Source organism: Pithys albifrons, chromosome 1 (assembly GCF_047495875.1).
Source record: "Pithys albifrons albifrons isolate INPA30051 chromosome 1, PitAlb_v1, whole genome shotgun sequence".
Taxonomy (NCBI): Eukaryota; Metazoa; Chordata; class Aves; order Passeriformes; family Thamnophilidae; genus Pithys; species Pithys albifrons.
Window position 1 is genome coordinate 22,845,530 of NC_092458.1, and position 23,033 is coordinate 22,868,562.

The window sequence follows — 23,033 nt, forward strand, 5'->3', positions numbered from 1 at the left end:
GAAATTAGGAATGCATATCCAGATCTCCTTTGTTTAGATATGGTATTACCAACTTTCCTGCACATCACATGAAAAGCTTATTTCCAAGGAGCTAACTGTAGACCAGAAGGTAAGGGCAAGAACTCTTCAAAGAAATTTCAGACATGTCAAAACAGAATTTTGACAGAGCCCATACTTCCTGAAATTACTGTATTTCACGATGTGAGCATTTGCTATGCAAATAAGATTTTTTAAAAAAACAAAAAACTCTAAACCCCAAAACGCACACAGAAAACAGTGTCAACACTCTCGCTCCTTGTCCAGTTCTAAGGTGCAATAATGACCATCTCATAATGGAACCCAACATCTCCAAACTGAAAGTCCATGCAGTAGAGCAGGATTTACCAGGAGGGGGCATTGCAACTACACATGCCGTTGGTGTATTCCAACAAATCCAGGCCCTCATTCATACAATGAAATGATAAAGATAGATACAGATCCTCTAATTTAAAAATCATAAAATACTCTTATTCTGTCTTATATATTGATAAATGCATATATGAATTATTTCTTTCACAAATAATCAGGTAGCCTGGTATCAGTTTATGAAGAGATTAATAAAGAGACTTTTGCTTTGTCCACACTAGAGATAAACCAGAAGTAGAACTTTTTACTCAGTACCAATCCAAGCTGCAAGCAATTCAAATTAAGCAGATATGAATAATCTTCCCTTCTGGAAAAGAAACAAAGCCTTGGCAAAAATTGCCTGCAGGTACACCTACATTAACATCTTGGTTCAGATCAGGAGTACTGTTTTGAAGTGAATCATCCAATCATCTCCACTTATCCAGTTTTGTTTCATATTTTGAAAATGTCTTGGAGTGCCAACCACTCCTTTTGGACGAAATTAAAAAGGTAGATGCACTCCAACCACAGGCAGGCATGCAGTCTAGACCTCAGCTAGTCCAAAGGAATTCCTCCATTCCTTCAAAGACATGGAGTGAGATCTTCAGGTCCTCAGCATTTTAATTATTATCCTCCACAATCTGCCTCTACAGCACTGTACTACTTGCCAGTGGACCTATAACCTACCACTTTAAAAACATCCCTTAGGTTCTCACAGCCAGGGAGAGAGATGCCATTTACTGAAGTTATCCTGAACTGTGAAGCTTCACACAGAATGGGATTCCAGCACAACCAATTCTGAATTTACCAAACTATACTTGGTTTTGCAACGCACAAAATCAAATACCTCTTAGCACCCAGTAGTTGCCTCCATATTGCTGAGCAGAAACATAGATATATACCTGATCAGCCAGAACAGCTGAGATTTCTTGTTTTAACTATTTAAATACTTACATAGTTCACAGAATCACAGAATATGCTGAGCTAGAAGGGACCCACAAGGATCATCCAACCCTTAGCCCTGCATAGCACTATCTTAAAGAGTCACCCCATGTGCTCGAAAGCATCATCCAAACACTTCTTGAACTCTGTCAGGTTTGGTGCTGTGACCATTTCTCCAGGGAGCCTGTTCCACTGTCCAACCACCCTCTAGGTGAAGAATCCTTTTCTGAACCTCCACTGACAACCTTCCTTGGATTCTGTCACTGGTCACCACAGAGAAGAGATCAGTGCCTGCTCCTCCTCTGACTCTCACAAGGAACCTGTAACTGCAGTGAAGTCTCCCCTCAGTCTCCTCTTCTCCAGCCTGTACAGACCAAGTGCCCTCAGCCACTTCTCACACAGCATCCCCATAAGGCTCTTCACCATCTTCACTGCTCTCCTTTGGACACTCTGTAGAGTTTAATATCCTTCTTACACTGTGGTGCCCAAAACTGCACACAACAGTCAAGGTGAGGCCACCCCAGTGCAGAGCAGGGTGGGACAATCCCCTCCCTCAGCCAGTTGGTGATGCTGTGCCTGATGCCCCCCAGGACACAGTTGGCTCTCCTGGCTGCCAGGGCACTGCTGACTCATATTCGACTTGCCATCGACCAGGACTCCCAGGGCCCCTTCCATGGCACTGCTTTCCAGCATTTTATTCCCCAACCTGTACATACATCCAGGGTTGCCCCATCCCAGGTGCAGAATCCAGCACTTTCCTTTGTTGAATTTCATATGGTTGGTGATTGCCCATCCTCTTATCTGTCAAGGTCTCTCTGCAGGGCCTCCCAGCCTTTGAGGGAGTCAACAGTTCCTCCCAGTTTTGTAAAGTAAACTTGCTCAGTATGCCTTCCAGTCCTGTGTCCAAGTCATTCCTGAAGATGTTGAAGAGCACAGGGCCCAAAATGGAGCTCTGTGGAACCCACTAGTGACAGGTCACCAGTCTGATGTTGCCCCATTCACTATTACCCTCTGTGCTCGACCCATGATCCAGTTGCTCACCCACTACATGATGTGTTTATCCGGCTGTGGGATGGACATTTTGTCCAGAAGGATCCTGTGAGAGACAGTACTGAAAGCTCTACTGAAATCCAAAAAGATGACATCAACTGGCTTCCTTTGATCAACTAGGCAGGTGTCACTTCAGTAGCAGATCCCACAATTTCAGGGTCAACTAGGAGGTGAGCATTCTTGCAGTCATGATCCTCTAGCTCAAGGCACTGAGATCCCCTTGGTCCAGCATCCGTGTTGGAGACAGAGGCAAAAAAAGTATTAAACACCTCTGCCTTGTCTCTGTCTCAGTGACCATTCTCATCCTGCAACAGGCTAATGATATTTCTATACTGCCTATTGCCATTAATATATTTGAAAAAACTCCTTTTTTTTGTCCTTCATGTTTCTGGCCAACTTCAGCTGAGCTTTGGCCACATAAATTTTCTCCCTAGAGCAGCAAGCAGCATTTCCACATTCTTCCCATTCACTTGACCTTGCTTTCACTGGGCACACACCTTCCCTTTTTGCCTTATTTCCAAGAGAAGATCCCAGCCCAGGTAAACCAGCCTTCTGCCTCTCCTGCTTGACTTCTGATATTTGTTAATTGTCTCCTCCTGTGCTCTTTGGACGTGATGTTTAAAAGTGAACAGTAAGGATGAACCCCAGCACCTGCAAAAACATTTTCCCAGGGGACTTTGCTTCCTAATTCCCTGAGCAGCATGAAGTCTGCTCTTCTCATGTCCAGAGATGAGGTTTTGCTGTCACTTTTCCTCCTGTCAACAGAGACTTTAAATTCAATCACTTCGTGGTCACTGCAGCCAGAATGGCCACCAACCTCCACTTGGATCATGAGAACCTCTCTGTTGGCAAGCAGCAGATCAAGGGAAGCATCTTTCTGAGTCAGGTCCCTTAGGATCTGTTCCATAAAGTAGTCATCTAGGTATTTTAGGAATCTTCTGGCCAGGTTGTATCACCTGTGTGAGGATCCCAGTTAATTTCTGGCAAGCTGAAGTCCCCCATAAAGACAAGGGCAGTTGACTTGGAAATGTCCCTCAGTTCATCAAAGAATCAGTTATCAGTGTCATTGTCCTGGCTGGGAGGTCTACAACAGGCTCCCACAATGACATCCACATTTTTGTTTGCCCCTTGATTCTTACCCAGAGCCTCTCAACTGTGCCACTGCCAGCTGTGAGCTCCATACATTCCTTCTATTGCATACGGTGTCACGCTTCCTCCTCTTCTGCCCTGCCTAAACCTCCTGAAGAGCCCAACAGGGCACTCCAGTCACAGGTCTCATCCCACCAGGTTCTCTTGTGCCACTGATGTACAATCTCTGGGACTAGGCCAAAACTTCAAGCTCCTCTTCTTTGTTTCTCATGTTGCATGCATTGCTGTAGAAACATTTCAGCTGATAGTCTTCATATGACTTTTAAAGGAGGGTTGTGGCTAGGACAAATAATACCCTTCCCAAAATGTCTCAGGTCATTTTCTGTACTTTGACCACATATCATTTTCACCTCCTCAGTAATACCCAAATTATAATGTTCCTGTAACAACGAGTTTTAGAAGTCACCTATGTGCCTTTTTAAAAAGCAATGTTTTCTCTAATACTGCTGAGAATTACAGTTTTTGGCAGATGTCCTAAACACCGTTCCTGTTACAGTCTCGGTCAAAACTGTCTAGGCTCTGTGCCAGCATTGTAAGAACAAGCCCTCAGTTTTAATTTAGGAAGTAGGGAGGGGGGGAAGTATATGCAACTCGTCCAGGAAGATTATCTAATGCATAAAATTCTAACAAAGAATATTAAACGGGTATATGCAAACATAAACTTACTTTACACAAGAAAAAATTACAAGAAAGTGAGGCTTGGCAAAAACATCAACAAAGCTATGGAAGCCCCGAGATTCAATGCCTGACACTAATCTTAACTCCCATTACCAAGCTCTTCATTGTTTACTGGCTTAATCAAAACAGGGGGGTGAGTTAAGGACAAAGTGACAACATTATGATATTTTGGCCTTCAATTGTGTCACAACACTGTTTATCTAAATAGATGTCTACCACCCTTCCCCCATCTGAAAGTTTGTTTTGGCTGCTATTTCGTCAAAAATCACTTGGGATCATACATTTTTTCAACACAAGATCCAAAGAACTAAATGGGGTTTTTCCAAAAGCTAAATGTGAGCCTTTTTTAATTCACTTTAAGAACAATATGCTCACCCCACCACCTGCAAAAGGAAACCTTTGTAACTCATTATTCATATTTATGCCTCCAGGAGAACCAGCTAGAGGTTACAGACCAATACAAGGTAAAAAAGCTTCTATCTTACAAATTTTACATAGTTTACTGTGCAACCCTATTCAGTAATACAACAGTCTACGTTACATGCTGTCTTGTGGTTGTAGAAGCTGTCAGTTTTGTTCTCTATTTTAAAAAGCAGGACTGATTAAACATAACTTTCAGGTAACTACATTTTCTTTTGAGTTGCTCATTAAGATGTGATACCTGCAACATCCCCAGAAAGTTTGACCTATGCAAGGAAAACCAGATTGCACTGCTTTGTTTTCACTAGTAGCAGCAGCATCTTCTTTATTTTAAAAAGAAAATCCAGATTTTAAGAGTTGCGCTGATTACTAAATGACCTAGATAATGTAATTGCAATCCTCTTCCTCAACAAAAAATACTGCCTGTAGAACCTCAGAGATTAAAGGGGCATTTAAATGAAATCATTGACTCCCACACTACAAAAAATTTTAGAGGCTAAACAGCATCTCGAGTTTTGCCCACCTTTGACAATATCAGCATTTTATTTTCATATTTTTCTCGTGTCTTCTTTTATTAGTAGCTCTGCCCACAGAATAGCTACAGAGTCTAAAAACACTTGGAAGTGCTATGATGTTTATCTTGGCATTCTCAGAAGGGTGGGGAAGAAACAGAAGAGAAATGGAGTTTATGTGCCTTCCCCTTGTCCCTCCTCTGGATTCATGTGTGGCTAAATCTTAGCTGCCAATCCCTCCTTATGGCAGCACTAAACTCATTTGCACACTGAAAAAGAGGGATAAGAAGCATAATGTGACCTGGAAAGTATTTGGAACTTTGTATTATTTGTTATGCAAACATATCACGGGATGCAAATCAACATTTGGTCCTGGTTGCATCCTCATTAAACATTACCAGAATTTGGAAAACCAGACTGGGTGTAGTTTTTCCATCATTGCTAAGTGAACAGTTGAAACTGAGACTCAAGCAAGAGGTCATTTAAGGACAACTAGAATTTGACCCTGCACTTCCTGAAGAGCCAGAAGATTGCTTTCACTTCAGCTCTGTGTCATACCCAGCACTGGCCTGAAGAGCTGTTTTGAAATCCTCCTACCTCTGAAGCTCACACTGCATATTCCATATACATATACATATATAAATGCATACAAGATCTTAGGAGGTGAAAAGTATGACAGAACAATATTGATCATGTACATTCACTTCCTTTTATCTTCCAGTAGCGTATAAAAATTGCCTCCTTACCAGAGCAATATTGAACATGTACATTCACTTTCTTTTATCTTCCACTAGTGTGTAGAAATTGCCTCCTTACCATATCACAAAAGCATGATTTACATATTTGTAATTATTGCAAAATTACAGTTTTAACATTGATTTATGAAACATATTTATAAATCTACCCTTATGGGCCTCTTCCAATCCAAATCATTTTATGATTCTATGACCTAGGTGGCTTTTAGTCATTAAGCTAGCTACTATGCATGAGAGAATAATACATCAAAAAATATGCTTCTACCCACCATGTACAAATGCCAAACGCAGATGTTTGAGAAAGTTTTAAAGGGAAATTTGAAACATGTTATACCCCCTCTAAAAAATACTCCTGAGAAAAGAATCCATCTGGGAATAATTAATGTCTGATCTCTACAGCTACCAAAAGTCTAGACAAGAGACCAAGACACAGCCTGGTACCCAAAAAACACCCCAGCTCTAGCTCCTGTTGCCTCCACTGGAGCCACTGGAAATTCAAATACTTGGGAAGACAGCTTATATTCAAGTAGCCAGGCATGGATCTAAGTGCTCTGCTCTATGTTTGCAGGTGGATTTTCACAAGTTGTTTTCTTTTCTGAGATGTGCTGGGAAAGACAGATGTGCCACAGGGAACTGTTTTTAAATAGGCATGGGAAGAGGAAACACAAGTGCAAGAGGGGCTTTTGCCCCCCAAACTCCAGTCTGCTGTTTCTACCTCTTCTAGCCGCCTCCTTTGCTCCTTCTGTTGCTCGATGCGCTTCTGCCTCTCTGCCAGCAGCTGCCTCTTGTACTCCTCCTGCTCGCGGAGCTGCTGCTCCTGCAGCAGCTGCTGTCTCCGAAGGGCCTCGGACCGTTCCTTGTTTTCCTGCTGCAGTCTCAGGAAATCACGTCGGAGGGTTGATTCTCCAGGCACATTGACAATGGAACTGCAACAAGAGGAAGTTAAAGCCTTCCATACAATAAAGCCTGATGGGCAATTACATACATACCCTTTCCAAAGCAGAGGAACATTTATAAAATATATCATGATGTTAAAGTTTAATCTCGTTTCTTTCAGAGCAAAGACAATGGTTGCATGTCAAATACACTTCCCAGGGGAAGGTGTGAAATGAGGCCAAGCAAAGTAAGGACCATTGCTGACATTGGGGAGACCCTGATCAATCATATTTGCCATAAATCACCCTCCAACCAGAGCTTGTGGGCTCTAAGCCATAGGAGGGGAAGCTTTAAAGCCTTTAGCAGTCACAGGGCAGGTATTCAAACCCTCCGGGTGATTTATATGGCTTGTGCATTCACTTAATAAGAGACAGAAATTTAGCATCCTCCTGATTCATAATCACAGACCTTTAGACTTACTTGGCATGGACTGCCCAGAGCTATCTCAAAAGCAATTATTACCTTGGCTCTCCTTCTTGTTCAGGCACTTCCTCCTCTTCTTCCTCACTTCCACTATATTCATACTCCGTCTCATCTAACAGGAAAGAAACAAAGGCCTAGATAGTACTTATATTTAATGTTAGGACAGTGTGGAGTTGCAGTAGCACCTCAGTGAACCAGCTGCTGTCCCCTTCAGTGAGATGAATTACAGACCCTAAAACTCATTCTATAAGCAGTACAGTGCTTTGCAGAAAACTACGAACAAGCTCCCCGAATGATACCAGATTTTTTTATGTGATACAAGACACATGGAGAACCTCAGCACCACCTGAATAAAGAGAAAAGGGTACCCAAAACATTTGCTTCATAGCTCTTGTGATGAGTTATTTCCCATAAGTCTGATTTATGGCACTATTCTAGGAAATGAAACTACCACAGATCAAGAAAGGGAAAGGCTCATATGCCAATATGCTCCTAACTATCATTTAACACTTGTATGGAAGAGGCAGTGGCCCAGAAGTGAGGAAACTTAATGTATTGGAAAATATGGTGTTTCACATTGATACTTTCTCTGTAAAGGACAGAACAAAACCTAGAAGCCTGCTGTAATCAAATTATGAATTAAAAAAGAACGTTTTAAGGATTTGGGTTTTTTGGATCTTCTCTACGCATGAGGATTTAGAATGCAAAGCAGGACAAGAATAGGTATTTTTGAAAGTTGAAATACTTGATTTTCCTAAACTGCATACCTTTCTCTCCTCTCTTCTTCCTGGTCCTGTCTATATGGTCCTTAAGCTGGATCCGGACTTGCCTTTCATTTGGTTGGTCACGTATAAAGGGATGTTTCAACAGTTGCTCTGTAGAAGGTCGCTGCATGTAATTCTTCACTAGACAACCTTCTATAAAACTGAAAAACTTTTTTGACCTGAGAAAGCAAGAAGGAAAAAAATTACAAAACAAGATGACAGGTAAAACTCAGCAGAAACAATTTTTCTGTTGTTCCTCAAAGTCAAATTCCTCTCCTCAAAGAGCATCACATCTGAGAGGACAGTCCAAGGACTGCCTGCAAGTGTACCTCTGAAACAGAGTGGAGCATGTCCCAGCTGAGCACTGGGCTGGATGGACACATGGCTGACGGGACACATGGTGACATGAACACACCTGCAATGCTTAGGCACAGCCTCACAGTAATGTGCCCTCTTTCACAGGCATAATTGCCCTGAAAGTCAGGATCTATAAACAAAGGTAAATCATGCAAACCCAGCTCTGCTACTTCTGGATCAGAGCTGGATAGAATCCAGCTTGCTTGGAGCAGAGGCAGGGCAGCTCTGGTGTGCCTCCACCTGCCCATGTTATCCAAGGGCACATCTGCTACAGATGGCCAGACGAAAAATCAGAACTGCATCTGCCACTCCTGACACAAGTAGCACTGCCCTACTTTTGTATACAGCTGGGCTCACATAGTTAGATCTGCTAGAAATTAAGATTATTTTTTTTATCTGAAGAGTCACACCAAGAAATTTTTATAGAACAACAGGTGGATGTTGATCCATGTTGTCTGTTCAACACAGGCATGTGGGGTCAAATTCCCCCTGACACAATTTAAGGGCATGAACTGCACTGAGCTCCTCTTGCACATAGCATGGTGACAGGGTATGGGAGTTAGCTAAGCTGCAGCACCACCTTCCTAAATTTGAACTTCATTTGAACTCTTGAAAGAGGACCTCTCAAGAAAGAAGTCACCAAACAAGCTGCCTTGCAAAATGCCAATAGCGGAAATATTCAAAACTGCAGTGAAGCACTGGAAGAGGCTGCCCAGAGAAGTTGTGGATGTACCATCCCTGGAAGTGTTCAAGGTCAGATTGAATGGCGTCCTGAGCTAACTGAACTAGTGAGTAGTATCCCTGTCCATGGCAGGGTTTAGAACTAGATGATCTTTAAGGTCACTCCAACCCAAGCCATTCTACAATATTTCATTACTTGGCCTATTTTCTCACAACCTGCTACTGAGCACACTACCAAAATGGTTGAGTCACAGCAGCACTGGCTTTGACCAGAGTAACTTTTTAATTGGTAGGTGCTCTCAACCTGCTTCAGTGTTTGGAAACTAAACATCCCCACTACATGGTTAAGTGTAAAAACAATGGTTTCCATCCATTAGTTCACATTCCTACAGTAATCAAAAAGGCTGAATTCAAGGTAACTTGGTTGTTCAGATTGTTGTTTTATTCCTCATGCCTGAAGTGTTACTATTTTACATTAAAAGGTTAATGCAAGGCTTATGCAAATACTGTATATGCATCTCTATTCCTTTAATATAAAGTAAGAATGAGAGAGTGATGCCTTAACAGTACAAATGCATAAATAAGTCAATCCAGGTAAAGACCAAGCCCAGCAAGCAAGCCAAGTTTATATTATGTTGATACTGAACAGGCAGTCAAATCACTTCATTATTTTGACAGGATCACAGCATCCCATGATCACATTCAGTCTGTAAGAAACCTCTTTCTAGGGAGTATTTTTTTCATATGTGCCAGTTGTAACCAGTAACTGGGAGGAAATCCTCCAATACTAATGGATTCTTCTCAGCTGGCAAGAAGCAAGCACTCAATTCCAACCGTTTACAACAATTATAGTAAAAGCCTTCATAGTTTTAATAGCTCCTTTCTATTTAGCAACTAGAACATTATACTACTGTTCTGTTTCTGTGTTATGGTACATCTGAGAAAACATAGTGCCTATTAAGAGTGCTGCAGGAGTTTATTTTTTAAAATATGGATCCATTTGTCACCTTAATACAGATGCTGCTCTGTCAAGAAGTGACTTTCACACAATTCAAGATAAAATTTCTCTGAGACAAACAGAACTAAATAACACAAGTATTTTATTTTATGCTTTGATTCAATGGCACAGAAGATAACAGAGGGATTTTTGCTTAAATTGCTTTACAGTTTTGTGGAAGTGGTAACAAAACTGCATATGACACAAGAAAACATCATACTACAAAATGCTCCAAGCAAGATATAACCAATACGTACCATTTCTTGGATTTTAACCGTGGGGGAGGGTTCCTGGGTATCAGAAAGAGTGCCCTCATGGGATGCATGTCACAGAGTGCTGAAGGGAAGGAAATAAAACCAGAGACATACAGACATTGGTTTAGTTGCTCTCTGTCAATACATGACTTCAGCTTCCACAATCATTCCCACCATCCCAAACATACATGCAGCAGGTGGAGACAGCAACACAGGCAAATGGAATTAGCCCAAAATTACAATTCCACAGCTCAGTGTGCCACGGGTCACCCAAAAAGAGAAAGAGATGGAAGCATGGATTAACCTTCAGAGTTAGCCATGATGGGAGCCCCAAGCCATCTAACTATTCTATTGGCTTTCTGCTCAATAAAACATTGGGAGAGGATGATGGCAGAAGGGAAGAATGACAGCTACTGTTTCATAAAATCTTCCCTCCACCTGTCCTTCACTCTCATTATGGATGATAGTTCATTTTTACTCTCAGACTTAGGTATTTTTTTTACTTGAAGACACTACAAATTTGAAGCACAGGAGGGTCTGTATCAGAATAAAAAGGATACCCTGCAGAACTGAAATGCAAACCCATAACTTTTGTCAAAAGAAGTTCTGTTAGTTTCAGTGGACATACAGTGGGAGTCCAAGAACTCTGCCAGACAGCCTTTCCTCCTGTTCCATGGCACAGCAACACAGGGAAACAAGGGAGCAGGGAGAGAGGCTGCCCAAGAATTGTCACTAGGAGCAAATCTTCTGTTTTAACCATGCTCCTGTGTTTGACTTCTTGCACTATCAGTCTCAGCCTGAGTAATCACAGCAGGAAGATGTGATATTTGCACACAGCAGGAGAAACAGATTGAAGTGAATTCTGGATTCAGAAATAAGGGGCCACAATTGCAACAAAGAAGCCCCTTGGATGCCTGTGGATCCCAGGAAACCATCAAGCTTAAAGATGGACTCTTCAGCTGCCACTGGAGGAGGAGGAAGAGCCCACATGCCAGAGGACAAGAGCTGTTCAGCATTTACATTGGATCTTTGCTTACTTCTCAAATGCCCCTCTTGTGCTTTTACACAAAGAGGGGCCAAGTTCTGCTTTGGTTTGGAAATCAAAAAAGAAAATACTGTCCAATTCTAGGCTTACAGAGCCCACAGACACAGCTTTGACTTCAAAGCCATCCAGGCAAGCCAATGCAATGAACAAAATGGTATGGCAAAAATAAGTCAAGGGGAAGCTCAAACACTTAACACAGCACTGGCTGAGGTGTCCTGGGAGCAGCTCTCACATGGGCATTCATGCAAATTAGGAAGGGGAAAAAAAACCAAAACCAAACCATCAGACTTCCTAAAACATGAATCAACACAAGAGCATTATGACTTAATTTATAAATCCTACATTAACTTCAACAACAATAACAATATCATCACGCAGCAGCTATAATGAAATTACCACAATTTAGCCAGGAAATATCAATACTTTTTTTCAACATGATTATTTCAAAGACAGACATTTCAAGCTGGGCCGTGGTGTGGTGGTACTTTTTCATGTGTAAAAAAAATTATCTTACTTTTAGGTACCTTAAGCTGTTATTTTTTAAATACCAAGCTCCAGCTGAGGGTGAGGGAAAATGTATTTGCAAGTTCAATAAGAACTTTCATAAGAATTATCATTAAAAGCCAAAACAGCATGTCTAACTTCTTTTGTTTTCAAATGTGTCTGTCCTCCTCATATATATCTGCTGCCTGTCCTGATACTCCAAAAGAACAATGTGAAAGGAAAAGAAGCTATTAAAAAGTTGTCTGTTTCGGTTTTGATTTCCCTCTCAAAAAACATCCATATGAACTGACAATGATCCCTGCCTGAGAAAACCTAAGTCTGGTGCTTTGTGCTGAAGATTGATTTACAGTTTAAGTCATATCACTGCTAAGGAATACCAACACCACCCATGACAAGTGGAAACAAAAAGAGAAGCAATGTTAGCATTATCCAGACCAACAGAAAGTCAACACAGAAACAATCGTTACAGATGCTTTTTTCATTAAGGCCTGTTTCCTCAAAGCCCCGCTGACTCTCCCCCAGCTGAGGTTTCAGTATTCCATGCCAGGCCATAGAAAAATTGGGACACAACTCCAAAACACAATATACTACCCATAGGAAGGAAGTCAGACACTCAATTAGCTTCTAAATATTCCTACTATAGAAATTAAATTACTGCAGTCTGCACTGTAGTGCTTAAACACAACCCTATCTTTATCAAAAGCATTGCTATTTATGGGATTTTGTATTTATAGAGCTGGCAAAACCAAAGAGAACAGGAATAACACAAGGATACTTTCAGAAACCTCAAAACTAGGCTTAGATTACAACCAGCATCACCCAAGTATATGTTTCAATCTTAATCAGCCCACTGGAGAAGCACACGTGTCACTTACGGGGAGCTCCTTCTGCCATCTCTATGGCTGTAATGCCGCATGACCAAAGGTCACTCTGCATAAAAAGAGAGAGACCATATGTTAGTAGGTGGATTTGCCCATTCAGACAGAGAGTACTATTTAGAGAGGCCCTGTAGGTGAGGCTGAAACCAAAGACCATGGCTATTTGAGTAATACAAGCTACTTTTTTCTTGTAACAGTATCATAAAATCCTACTTTTCACATAATACATATGTATATGCAGAAACACACGCACATATTCTTACAGAGTTAGCAAATAACCCTTTCTAGTAACACATAAAAATATACCCACATTATGACAGTGGAAAATGCATTTGCCATAAATCTAAGACTGTGAAACAACAGTTTCCAATATTCCCTTATTTAAAAAGAACTGAACAAGGGCATTGCCAGGGTGTGTAGAGATGCAGTTATAAAACCAAAAGCTCAGCTCAAATTTAAAGTGGCCAAAGACATCAAAAACTACAAGAAAGGGTTTTTAGGTATGTAAACAATAAGCAGGAATAGAAGGAAAATATTGGCCCACTGTTAAACCAGAAAGGTGACTTAGTCACCACTAACACCACTGAAAAGGCAGAGGTTCTCAACATTTACTTCACCTCTGTCTGTACCGGAGACATTGCTTACAGCCAAAGTCAACTCTCCTTCCCTACCATCTCAGCTTGGCTTGAAACGTTACAGAACAAGAGTCTTTCAGCAGGAGCCTTTCACAGGACCACCGCTGGCCAGTGCCTCTGACTAGGGAGAGCCTGAATGAAGGGCAGGCAGGTCAAACATAGGCAAAAGACGGAAGAGTGCTGGCACCGGACCAACTCCAGCGACGCGCCTTAATGGGCAAAGTGCTGGAGAAGGCTGCTGTGACAGAGAGCTGCTCTTGAACAAAATATCTTCATTTCTGGTCATACTGGTGTTTTTTTTAAAAACAAAACTAATGAGCAAATAAGCTCTTCACATACTACAAGCAGAAAAGCATTTCTAACAATTGTCTTTCCAGACCCAGCAAGGCAATCTTTTCTCTTAGTCCAGTTAAGCCGTTTAAGTTAAATTGCACAAACCCATAACCTTACAAAATCTTTCAAACATGAATTGTTTGGGACAAAGTGCCCTACCAGCTCCACCAGTAACAATAAACAGGTGTTTTCATAGGCAGGAGGAGTTATTTTTCATATCACTACTTCATTAACAAATATTACAGGGAGTTTTTCTATTTTATTAATCATTTAATAACAAACCTTCACTAATAACTCTATCTACAAAGATATAAAGCATTATCTTTAGTACAATGGGGTGATAGATGTAAAAAGCAATTATATCAAGAGAAATAGAATCAATCTAATCAATCATAGTCAAAAGTTAAAAAACACCAATTCAAACAATCTCAGTTTTTTAAAGAGTTTAGGCTTACACAAACATACTGATAGCTAACACCACAGTCTCAGTAAACTGATATAATGAATTGATATAATTGATATTCAGCTCTGAGACCTTAATCCCTGGCTTTCTGATATTCTTGTTGCCCTTGGTTAGAAGTTGGAACACTGAATTAGAAGCATATTTTCATATTTTTTAATTTCCTTGTGCTTTCATTAAAATCAGCTGAGAAGAACTTTTAAGATTACACTATACTTTCACTAGATAAATTTCATTTTAAATATATATACACCTCATATTCTTCAGGGCAGTGCAAATACCATCATGAAAATGAGGGGTTTGCAGTAATTAAATTTTTCGTTTGCACCAAACTATGTACAGAATCCTTTTTGTTAAGAAATGTTGTGATGGATAAATTTTCATCAACTTGTATATGTATCCTGAAAACAGGAATAGTTTTAAGGGCTCCTTCTGTACCTCACTGGCTCACCAGACGGTGGTTCTATTTAAGGCAACAACTAAAACGTATTGTTCTGGGTTACTACAATAACTGGGACATAGTCTAACAGAATTTAAAGGACAACCATTATACAAACTGAGAACACCAGCATTTCCAGTTAAAATTTTTTGCCTTCTTGAAGTACCTACAGCACTCTAAAGTCCAAAACTCCTTATGCCTTACACGTACAATATTACAAACAACAACGATTAAAGGTCACGATTTGACAGTATCCATATCCTGTACTCCTGGAATAAGAATGTAACTACACAAAATGATTATTACTCCTACAAAGCATAAAAAGCCTCAAAAACTGCCATAATTCATGGACATTTATACTGCAAGTGTATGTTTCGGATTTTTAATTGAACCAGGTTTCTCTTACTCTGTAATCATAAGTAGCATCTGGATTTTCATCACAGGCAATAACTTCTGGAGCCATCCAATACGGAGTCCCAATAAAAGTGTTTCTCCTGCCAACTGTCCTGTCCAGCTGAGCGCTCACACCGAAATCCACTGTGAGTGGGAAAAGAGTAAAATAAAATAAGACGGGAAAAACAATGCAGTGATTACTTCAATAAAGTGATTTGGAAATAAAACCCTGTGGATGTTCCACGTGGGAGGACCAAGCTGAGGAGAAATACAGTGATTAATCCTGAAGCAACTGAGCCCTTGTGGTTCACATGCAGTGTGCTTGGGCCACAAGTGTCAAGGGACCACCTCTCCTATATGTCTCGCCAGTCTGCCTGGACTGAAGGGAGAGCATAGCTGCAAAAATACTGCCTGGGAGGCTGAGAAAGCTCTATTCCTTTCTCACACAATGAAGCCAAGTACCTTTGCCTATACAGAAAGAGCCTCTTCCCTAAGGTACTTCCCATTGCTGTGGGAAAACCACATGCATGAACACATCTCCCTTTCAGCTCACCACTTTTTCTGCTCTAAAATTGGACAGTAAAAACAATCTGTTTTTCAGGGAATTGGTCTCTGCTTTAATGCACAGTGCAGGAGCATCAATGGGAGCAAAAGATGAGGATTATTCAAGAAGTGCTAACTTTGAAGAACACATGCACACAGGTTGCAAAAGAGGTGCTCATTTCATTACAAGGCAATTATATTACAAAGCTGTTTTCTGCCCTTCAGTTCTCCCTGCTCACAACCAGTGCTATATGTCTTTCTATACCAGTAGCTGCATCTAATCTAGGAGGGCTGTGTCAGCTTCACTGCATCCATCATTCAAGTGACACTGACAAACTGGTGTAGACAAGCTCAGTGGGAGCAATGGCTTGGAAGCTACTGTGCTCCATTTTGGACCAAACAAACTAAAGCTCTCCCAAGAGCTTCCTCCTCCAGCAGCCAGGACATCTTCCCATGCCTCATGCTGCAGGAAGGTGTAATGCAAAACAGAAGGGATGTGGGCTGGGTGGGAGGGCTCCAACATGACTCTATATTTAATGAAAAAAAGGTGGCAAGTGTAGCGTGATACAATCAGAGAAGGTTAACATGTGCAGTAACTAAAAGAGACAAATTAGAGACGATTAAAAAAAAGAGTATGTCCACTTGGCAGTGAGAGAAGAGGCCAGGGATGAGCATGGTTTACAGCAGGCATGCCAGAGCTGGAACTGTGTTTTGAACTCAATGCCACAGCTCCCTCGAGAGGCTCTTCAGATCATGGTTTTGTGTCCAGAATCTGAACAGCAGGTGCTATTTTAATTAAAGCCACTCCTGTCACTTCCCAAGTCCAGAATAAAGGGAAACAGAACAAACTCAAGTTACACACAGCTCAGTGGGGGAAACAAAATGATCCCCTCGCTGATTCTCTGGCATGAAAGTCAACATCTTCTAACAAAATTCAGCAACAACCTGCGCTCTACATCCCAAAGCAGGAGGAAATACATAAAGGCTGTCAATCCACATGGAAGCAGTGATGGAGTACTCATGCTATAAAACATGTTGTGGGGCTCAAAGGATGAACTTATTAATTTGGGAATGTCATAGAATCAAAGGCTGAAAGAATGAGGAAGTGGACATATGTGCATACTTACCAAGTTTCACTTCTGCGTTCTCTGTTAACAACACATTTTGTCCTTTGATATCCCTGTGGATCACGTGATGGGCATGAAGATGTGCCAACCCCTGCATTAAGGAGAAGAGAGGAAAGAGAGGATGTTCAGAGTTAAGCTTTTGGCTTAGCAACAGACTACTCATACACAGCAGCCCCAAAAAGTCTTGGGCTCTGGCTCAGCAACTGGATGTAATGCAACCCGCAGCAGCCTTGCAGCAGGCACACACCACCCACACAGCTTTTGGCAATGGAGCAGAGACACAGGTCCCATCCCAGGTCATGCACACACTGTATCTAGATACAGCCCAATATCTGCAGTGTGCAAGCACCTCTCAGCTGTCCTGTGAAGAAAGTCCAGCTCTGAGAAAGTCTCCATGCACCTACACTGTAAATGATACCAGCATCGTGTTTCACTGACATCTGACATGCACAGGGTCACACAGAATTTAGTCTGGGGAATGGTGGTGGAAGAAAAAAGGAGGCAGCATCAACATGCACATATGCACCCCTGAGAAGGGGGTGGGAGGTTGATGACTGCAGTTATGTTTGAGGACAAGAGATGACAGATGACAAAGAAACGCTCTACTGCAAAGCTGCAGTTCTCTTCTCTAGCCTCTATAAATATGAAGCCAGATAATTGCTCCTCAGAAAAAAAAAGCAAAAGGAAAAAGGAGGAAAGAAAAATAAAAAGAAGTGTAAGCATTATACTTTCCAAAGGAAACAAAACCTCCTGGCATACGGTGCTTTTTGTTGAGACAGCACCTGGATGCGTGCCCCAAAGCATTAGCCATGTGGAGGGAGGGCTGAGAAAGACATATGTTGCATTTTACTCTCTAATGTAATTGGGAGAACAACAGGCAACCGTATTAGCAACTGCCTGTAATTTGGTTTCTCCTCAGTTTTCTGCTCGGAAAATTGTAGTCTCCAGTGGGATCGTCTTGCCTGTTCACATTGCCCTCACAGGCTTTTAATGTTTTATGAAAAATAAAGAAATAGAACCTTTACAGCTGCAAGAGGTTAAGAGAGTAGTGGTTGCTGTAGGGAAGTATTTCCTAACACATGTTCTTCATTAAATGATCATTTACCAGTTTGCCTACATAACTATTGTGCGATTTTCTTTTTTTAAAACAGTTAATGGGTGTGACAAAAAACCCACCATCCACAACTTCTCTCCACATGTCACAAGCAAATCAAGTGAATGGCTGATGTCTCCAACACCTTCACTGACTGCTAATGCTAAGTGCAGTCTTACTTTTCACAGGAATTAAGGCTTTTCCACAACTTCACACAGGATATTTTTTAAAGCCTTCTGCTACTCTGACCCAGCCAGAGAGATAACTGTCTGTTCTCTCCAGAGTACCAACTAATTTTACTGAAAAAACACATTTGGGCTTGCAAAGGGCTGGGAGGAAACAGAGTGACATGTCTCCATGCTTCTGCAGTCCCCAGACCTGTCCAATCATACAAGGATCCACCAGCTCAATCTTCAGCTGTGTCTCCATTTAAATCAATCTTTGGCCCTTTAGCTCATTTAACTTTGTGTTATACAACTTCTTCTCCATCTCTGACAAACTCTGTGTCCAATCAGCTTTTGCAATGTGCCATAGCAATGTGGCTTTAGCATTCCTTTTTTTCCAGAATTCCAGTCCCTGCTGGCCAGTAATTAAGGCTTCTTTCTGCAAATTTTTCCCTGGAATGAGAAAACAGCTTTCCCTAACTCTTTTCTGAGGTAAATAAATCTTCCTCTTCTCAGAAATCATTTGACTACTTTACCTAAGGACAACCTAGGATGAATGCAGCATAGCATGGAATATCTCCAAGGCCACACAGCTCTCAAATCAAGTATAAGATCAGTCCTGCAGAAGTTACCTTTCCTCATATTAAAGCATGTTATCTATTTGATTTAAAATACAACTTCTCCCTTGTAAACAACTTAAAATGTGCCAGCCTAAATGCCAGCAGCTGGACTCTCTTCTACCATTTGGAATTAGAGCAGGAGACCAGAATTATATGTCGTCCTTCATCCTCATCTTAAAAATTGCCGAGACAGAGCAAACGTGTAACACAGACAACAGCAGCACTGATTTATGCAAGAGCCAGTGTTGGTTTCCTTTAATATACAAAGCCCTTTAGAACTTCATTTATGATTAGGCAATTGAACAAACATACTGTGTAGTGGTATGGGTAGGAGGCAATTTGTTTTACAAAGAAGCATGAGGAAAACCACACCAGATTTACTTAGTGCAGCAAACAAATGCCAATTCAAAATGCACTTAAACTGTACCAACTGGAAATTAAATATTAAGATGAATTAGTTACAGTTTTAGAAAAATGGTAAGTTGCAGCCCCCTTCCTGAAAAACTTTTGCAACACCATCTGCTAGCACTGCACAGCCACACATGATGTAGCTGCTTGCTCTAGACAGACTGCAGGAACACACAATATGAGAGCACGTCACAGCACAGAAGTCCTGACTGCTGGCCTGAGCCAACAACTCCCTTCCTCCATAGACTTGATTAGGAGCAAAGACAGCTGCAAGCACATTTGAAAAAAACAGCTCTGTACCCTACTGTGCTACAACACTTTCAGCCTCAAGTCTTACGGACACTGTTTCACAGCTTCTACAATAGGTAAGGTCACTGGCTCTTCTGCTGGCTTGTCATGACTAACAATTGCTGTTTTCTGCAAGTTTGCTGCTACAATACAGTACAACTCACATCCAGTTAAATGATATGGAGCAGACATCTATCTGCTCCTACTCACTCTCCAAGTGATGACATGGCTAATGGGATTGATCAGAAACAGCTTCTTGCAGAACCTCAACCTAGGCTACATCTTTTAAGACTATTTCTGTGTGGAACAGACTATTTTTCTTACCCGGAGAATCTCTCTGGAGATATATGCTATCCAGTCTTCTTTCAGAGTATTCCCTTTCGTGTTCTTCACAAGATCTGTGATAGACCCTGCCCCACAAAACTCCATAACAAGCTGAAAAACAAGTATCAGTGTACAACCAACATTAAATACAGTTCTCAGCTGTTCAGCAAAGCAAAATAATCAGGTTGCAGCATTGATTTAGGAAATCCTTGTGAAGCAGAGCAGAGAACAGAATTTATCTTATATCTCTGCCTGGAAAATGGATTCAAGCAAATGTCTTCAATGTGTGTCAAGACATATATGGAATATGTCTCACATTAGTTACCACATTTTCAAGGACTGATTTAATCACTGTAATTTAATGCTGGGAATCTGGATTTGCTCAGCTATGCAAAATGCATTAGCAACAAGAGCACATCCAGTGCTGAAGGAATCAAACTGATCACACCATTGCAACACATCTTATCCTTTAACTTCCATTTATTTATGGAAGAACATGTACTGATGACTATACCCTGCTGTTTCAAACCCAAACTTCAGTCCTCCAGAGGGTGCAGATGAGGTGGGATGGGAAATGTAAAGGGTACGATACTCAAGTGCAGCTTTCTTTTCACAGTAACATATTTTTACTGCTCAGCTCAGCTGTCTTGTTCCCAAGAAACATGCTACTACCCATCAGGGAAGTGGGGAGAAAAACATTATTTAAAGAACAAATCCACTGCCTATAGGAAGCTTCAGTTAAGCCATTCTCTTAAGGATGTGTGATTAACCTATGTGATTCACTTATCTATCTGTTCAGGCAATCACCACATTCTATTAGTTTGCCTTTCCATAATGTGATACTTCTGTCATGCTCAAACTATATCCAATAGGGAAAGACACATGAACATATTTGAAAAACATCTGCTTACCCACAGTTGGTCGTCATGTCCTGGAGGACTTTTCTTAATGAAAGCACCATAGTAAGTTGCAATATTTCTATGATGAGAATATTTCTTTAACATATTAATCTCCAGCTTGATTTCTTCTTCTTCATCCTTTAGAAAAAACAATAAAACAAAACAAACTCCCATGTGTTTAATATACAACATGCATTATTTATTGATTCTTCACTTTTGTAAAAATATATTTGCTTAAAGTTCAATTTCCACCACCATCATGGCTCAGGAAACCCAACTTATGGTCATGACATCAAAATCCTGTTTAATGAGATAGTTCTAAAACAAGTCTTATTTTCACAAATTTTCAGCACTGCAAAAAAAAAAACAAATGAAGGATGCACTGGGCTTGACCCAATGATGGAGCAGGACATAATCTGTTCCAAAAAACCTATGCTTATAATACTATAAGCAAACACCTATCTTGAAGACTTTTATTATACGTAACCCAGAGAACTAGAAAACTGGAAAAATCTGTGAAGTTTTGTTAAAGAAGTATTACTTCAATCTTCCTCATTTTTCCTCCTTTAATTTTGCAAATTGCAACCAGTTCTATTTAACTGCCAGACAGCAGCTCCATGCAAGCCAGCTGCTGAGGCAGGTTCCCACCTCGGTGCCAGCACAGGACTGACACAGGAAAGCAGAGGTGGAGATCAGGAATTCCCCCACTGCAAGGACAAAGCGTTTGTCTCGTGCACAAGTTTCCTGCTTCTCCATCTGTCTCTGTGGAGGACGAGCAAGTGCATCAGGAAGAACGGGCGAGGAGCCCAGGCAGTAAACAGGATGCTGGGACACAAAGGCAGAGGAAGGATTTCCCCCAGCTCCCCCTGCTTCAGCAAGATGCCAAGCAGAGAGCAGCTCAGGTGAAGGGAGGTCACATCTTCAAAGAGCTGAAAAGGGTAACACTATGAAACCCTTCCTTAAAAACACCCACAATCTGTTTCTGAAGTCACAGTAGGACATGTTGCATGGAAGGATCTGCACGCTTTGAGGTGGTGTCTGAGCAAGCAGCCAGCAGACATAGAAGGAGTAGACACCATCCCACCCCCAGCTCTCCCTTTCCATACCTAAGACAGTGGGAGTCTTCTTCAAGCACCTATCAAGGCAACAAATGAAAAGGCAGATGGATATCCCTTTAGGCACAGTCTTTATTTGCTTCACAATTTTCTATCCTTAGATATCCCAGCAGAAGATGTCTACCTTAAACTGATTCCAGGAAGAACCCAAAACTTCTGTTCCCTAGGATTGCTGGCTGATGGGAACAGTAGTACATATTTTGATTATTCTGTGACGTCAAAGATGATTGCATGATAAAATTATAAGCCTTAAACTTCCTTGCAATTTGTACCATGCTAGCAATCAAATATGCTATTCACGACATATGCAGATGCCAATACTAACTACATGTTAACTGTTTATGCATGCTGGTATACACGGCTTGAGCAAAAGAAGCTACTCTATGCAACAAAACAAACAATTTCAAATACTCTGATAGTGGGATGCGATGCTTGTAAATTATTGTGACGGAATTCCCAAAATGCACCAGGGATAAAACATTCTTATATTCTCATGAAGCATCTTTGAAGTAAAACACTGTGTACTTCTGGAACACTGAACAAAACAGTAAAAGAATCTTGTAAATCAAAGTTCTCAGTGAACAGCAGCCCTAGGAGAAAGTGTTGTTAGAACAGCTTTTTGAGCCAAAAGCTAACTTGGTGCTTCCTCAGCTGCTTCTGTTGTCCTTACTGTTGCATGATTTTTTATTTATTTAGACTATATGCAAAAAAAGGAAAAAAAAAAGAGAAGAAGAATATATGCTTATACTAGGAACGACTACACTGAACCTCTGAACCATGCATTTAGGCCAAAAAAAACTGTAATAGAAGCTTTGTTAAACTTAACAATTTGGGACTTAATTGCTGATAAGTTAATATGTATAACTGGATTAATGTGCTATTTTGAACTGACTTTTTAGACAAAAATTATTTCCTACTCTCAGCACACGACCACAATAGCTTTTACAATACAGTGGGCAGGATGTCCTAAAAGTTGTTCATGTTTGTCTACTCTAACAGCAGCCAAAATGATAACACTTAGACAGGATCTCTTTCTGAAAAAGGAAAGAAGAAAAAAAAGGGGGAGAGAGGAGAGGAGAGGAGAGGAGAGGAGAGGAGAGGAGAGGAGAGGAGAGGAGAGGAGAGGAGAGGAGAGGAGAGGAGAGGAGAGGAGAGGAGAGGAGAGGAGAGGAGAGGAGAGGAGAGGAGAGGAGAGGAGAGGAGAGGAGAGGAGAGGAGAGGAGAGGAGAGGAGAGGAGAGGAGAGGAGAGGAGAGGAGAGGAGAGGAGAGGAGAGGAGAGGAGAGGAGAGGAGAGGAGAGGAGAGGAGAGGAGAGGAGAGGGAGAGGGAGAGGGAGAGGGAGAGGGAGAGGGAGAGGGAGAGGGAGAGGGAGAGGGAGAGGGAGAGGGAGAAGAGAGGGAGAAGAGAGGGAGAAGAGAGGGAGAGGAGAGGGAGAGGAGAGGGAGAGAAGAGGAGAGACCACC

The 23,033-nt window shown here is 41.3% G+C and overlaps 1 protein-coding gene across 7 annotated transcripts in view; it reads right to left on the bottom strand.

Moving 5' to 3' along the window:
* The window catches only part of MAP4K4 (mitogen-activated protein kinase kinase kinase kinase 4), a 172,650-nt gene that overhangs the window by 42,795 nt on the left and 106,822 nt on the right, over positions 1–23,033 (bottom strand). For all 7 annotated transcript variants that reach the window (XM_071579684.1, XM_071579385.1, XM_071579625.1 and 4 more), the window contains exons 4-12: positions 20,468–20,593; positions 19,557–19,667; positions 16,660–16,750; positions 15,003–15,133; positions 12,727–12,781; positions 10,306–10,384; positions 8,017–8,192; positions 7,289–7,361; positions 6,606–6,816 (exon numbers count right to left, since the gene is read on the bottom strand). In XM_071579684.1, coding sequence (XP_071435785.1) covers positions 6,606–6,816; positions 7,289–7,361; positions 8,017–8,192; positions 10,306–10,384; positions 12,727–12,781; positions 15,003–15,133; positions 16,660–16,750; positions 19,557–19,667; positions 20,468–20,593 — 1,053 coding nt within the window. The remainder of the gene's footprint in view (positions 1–6,605; positions 6,817–7,288; positions 7,362–8,016; positions 8,193–10,305; positions 10,385–12,726; positions 12,782–15,002; positions 15,134–16,659; positions 16,751–19,556; positions 19,668–20,467; positions 20,594–23,033) is intronic.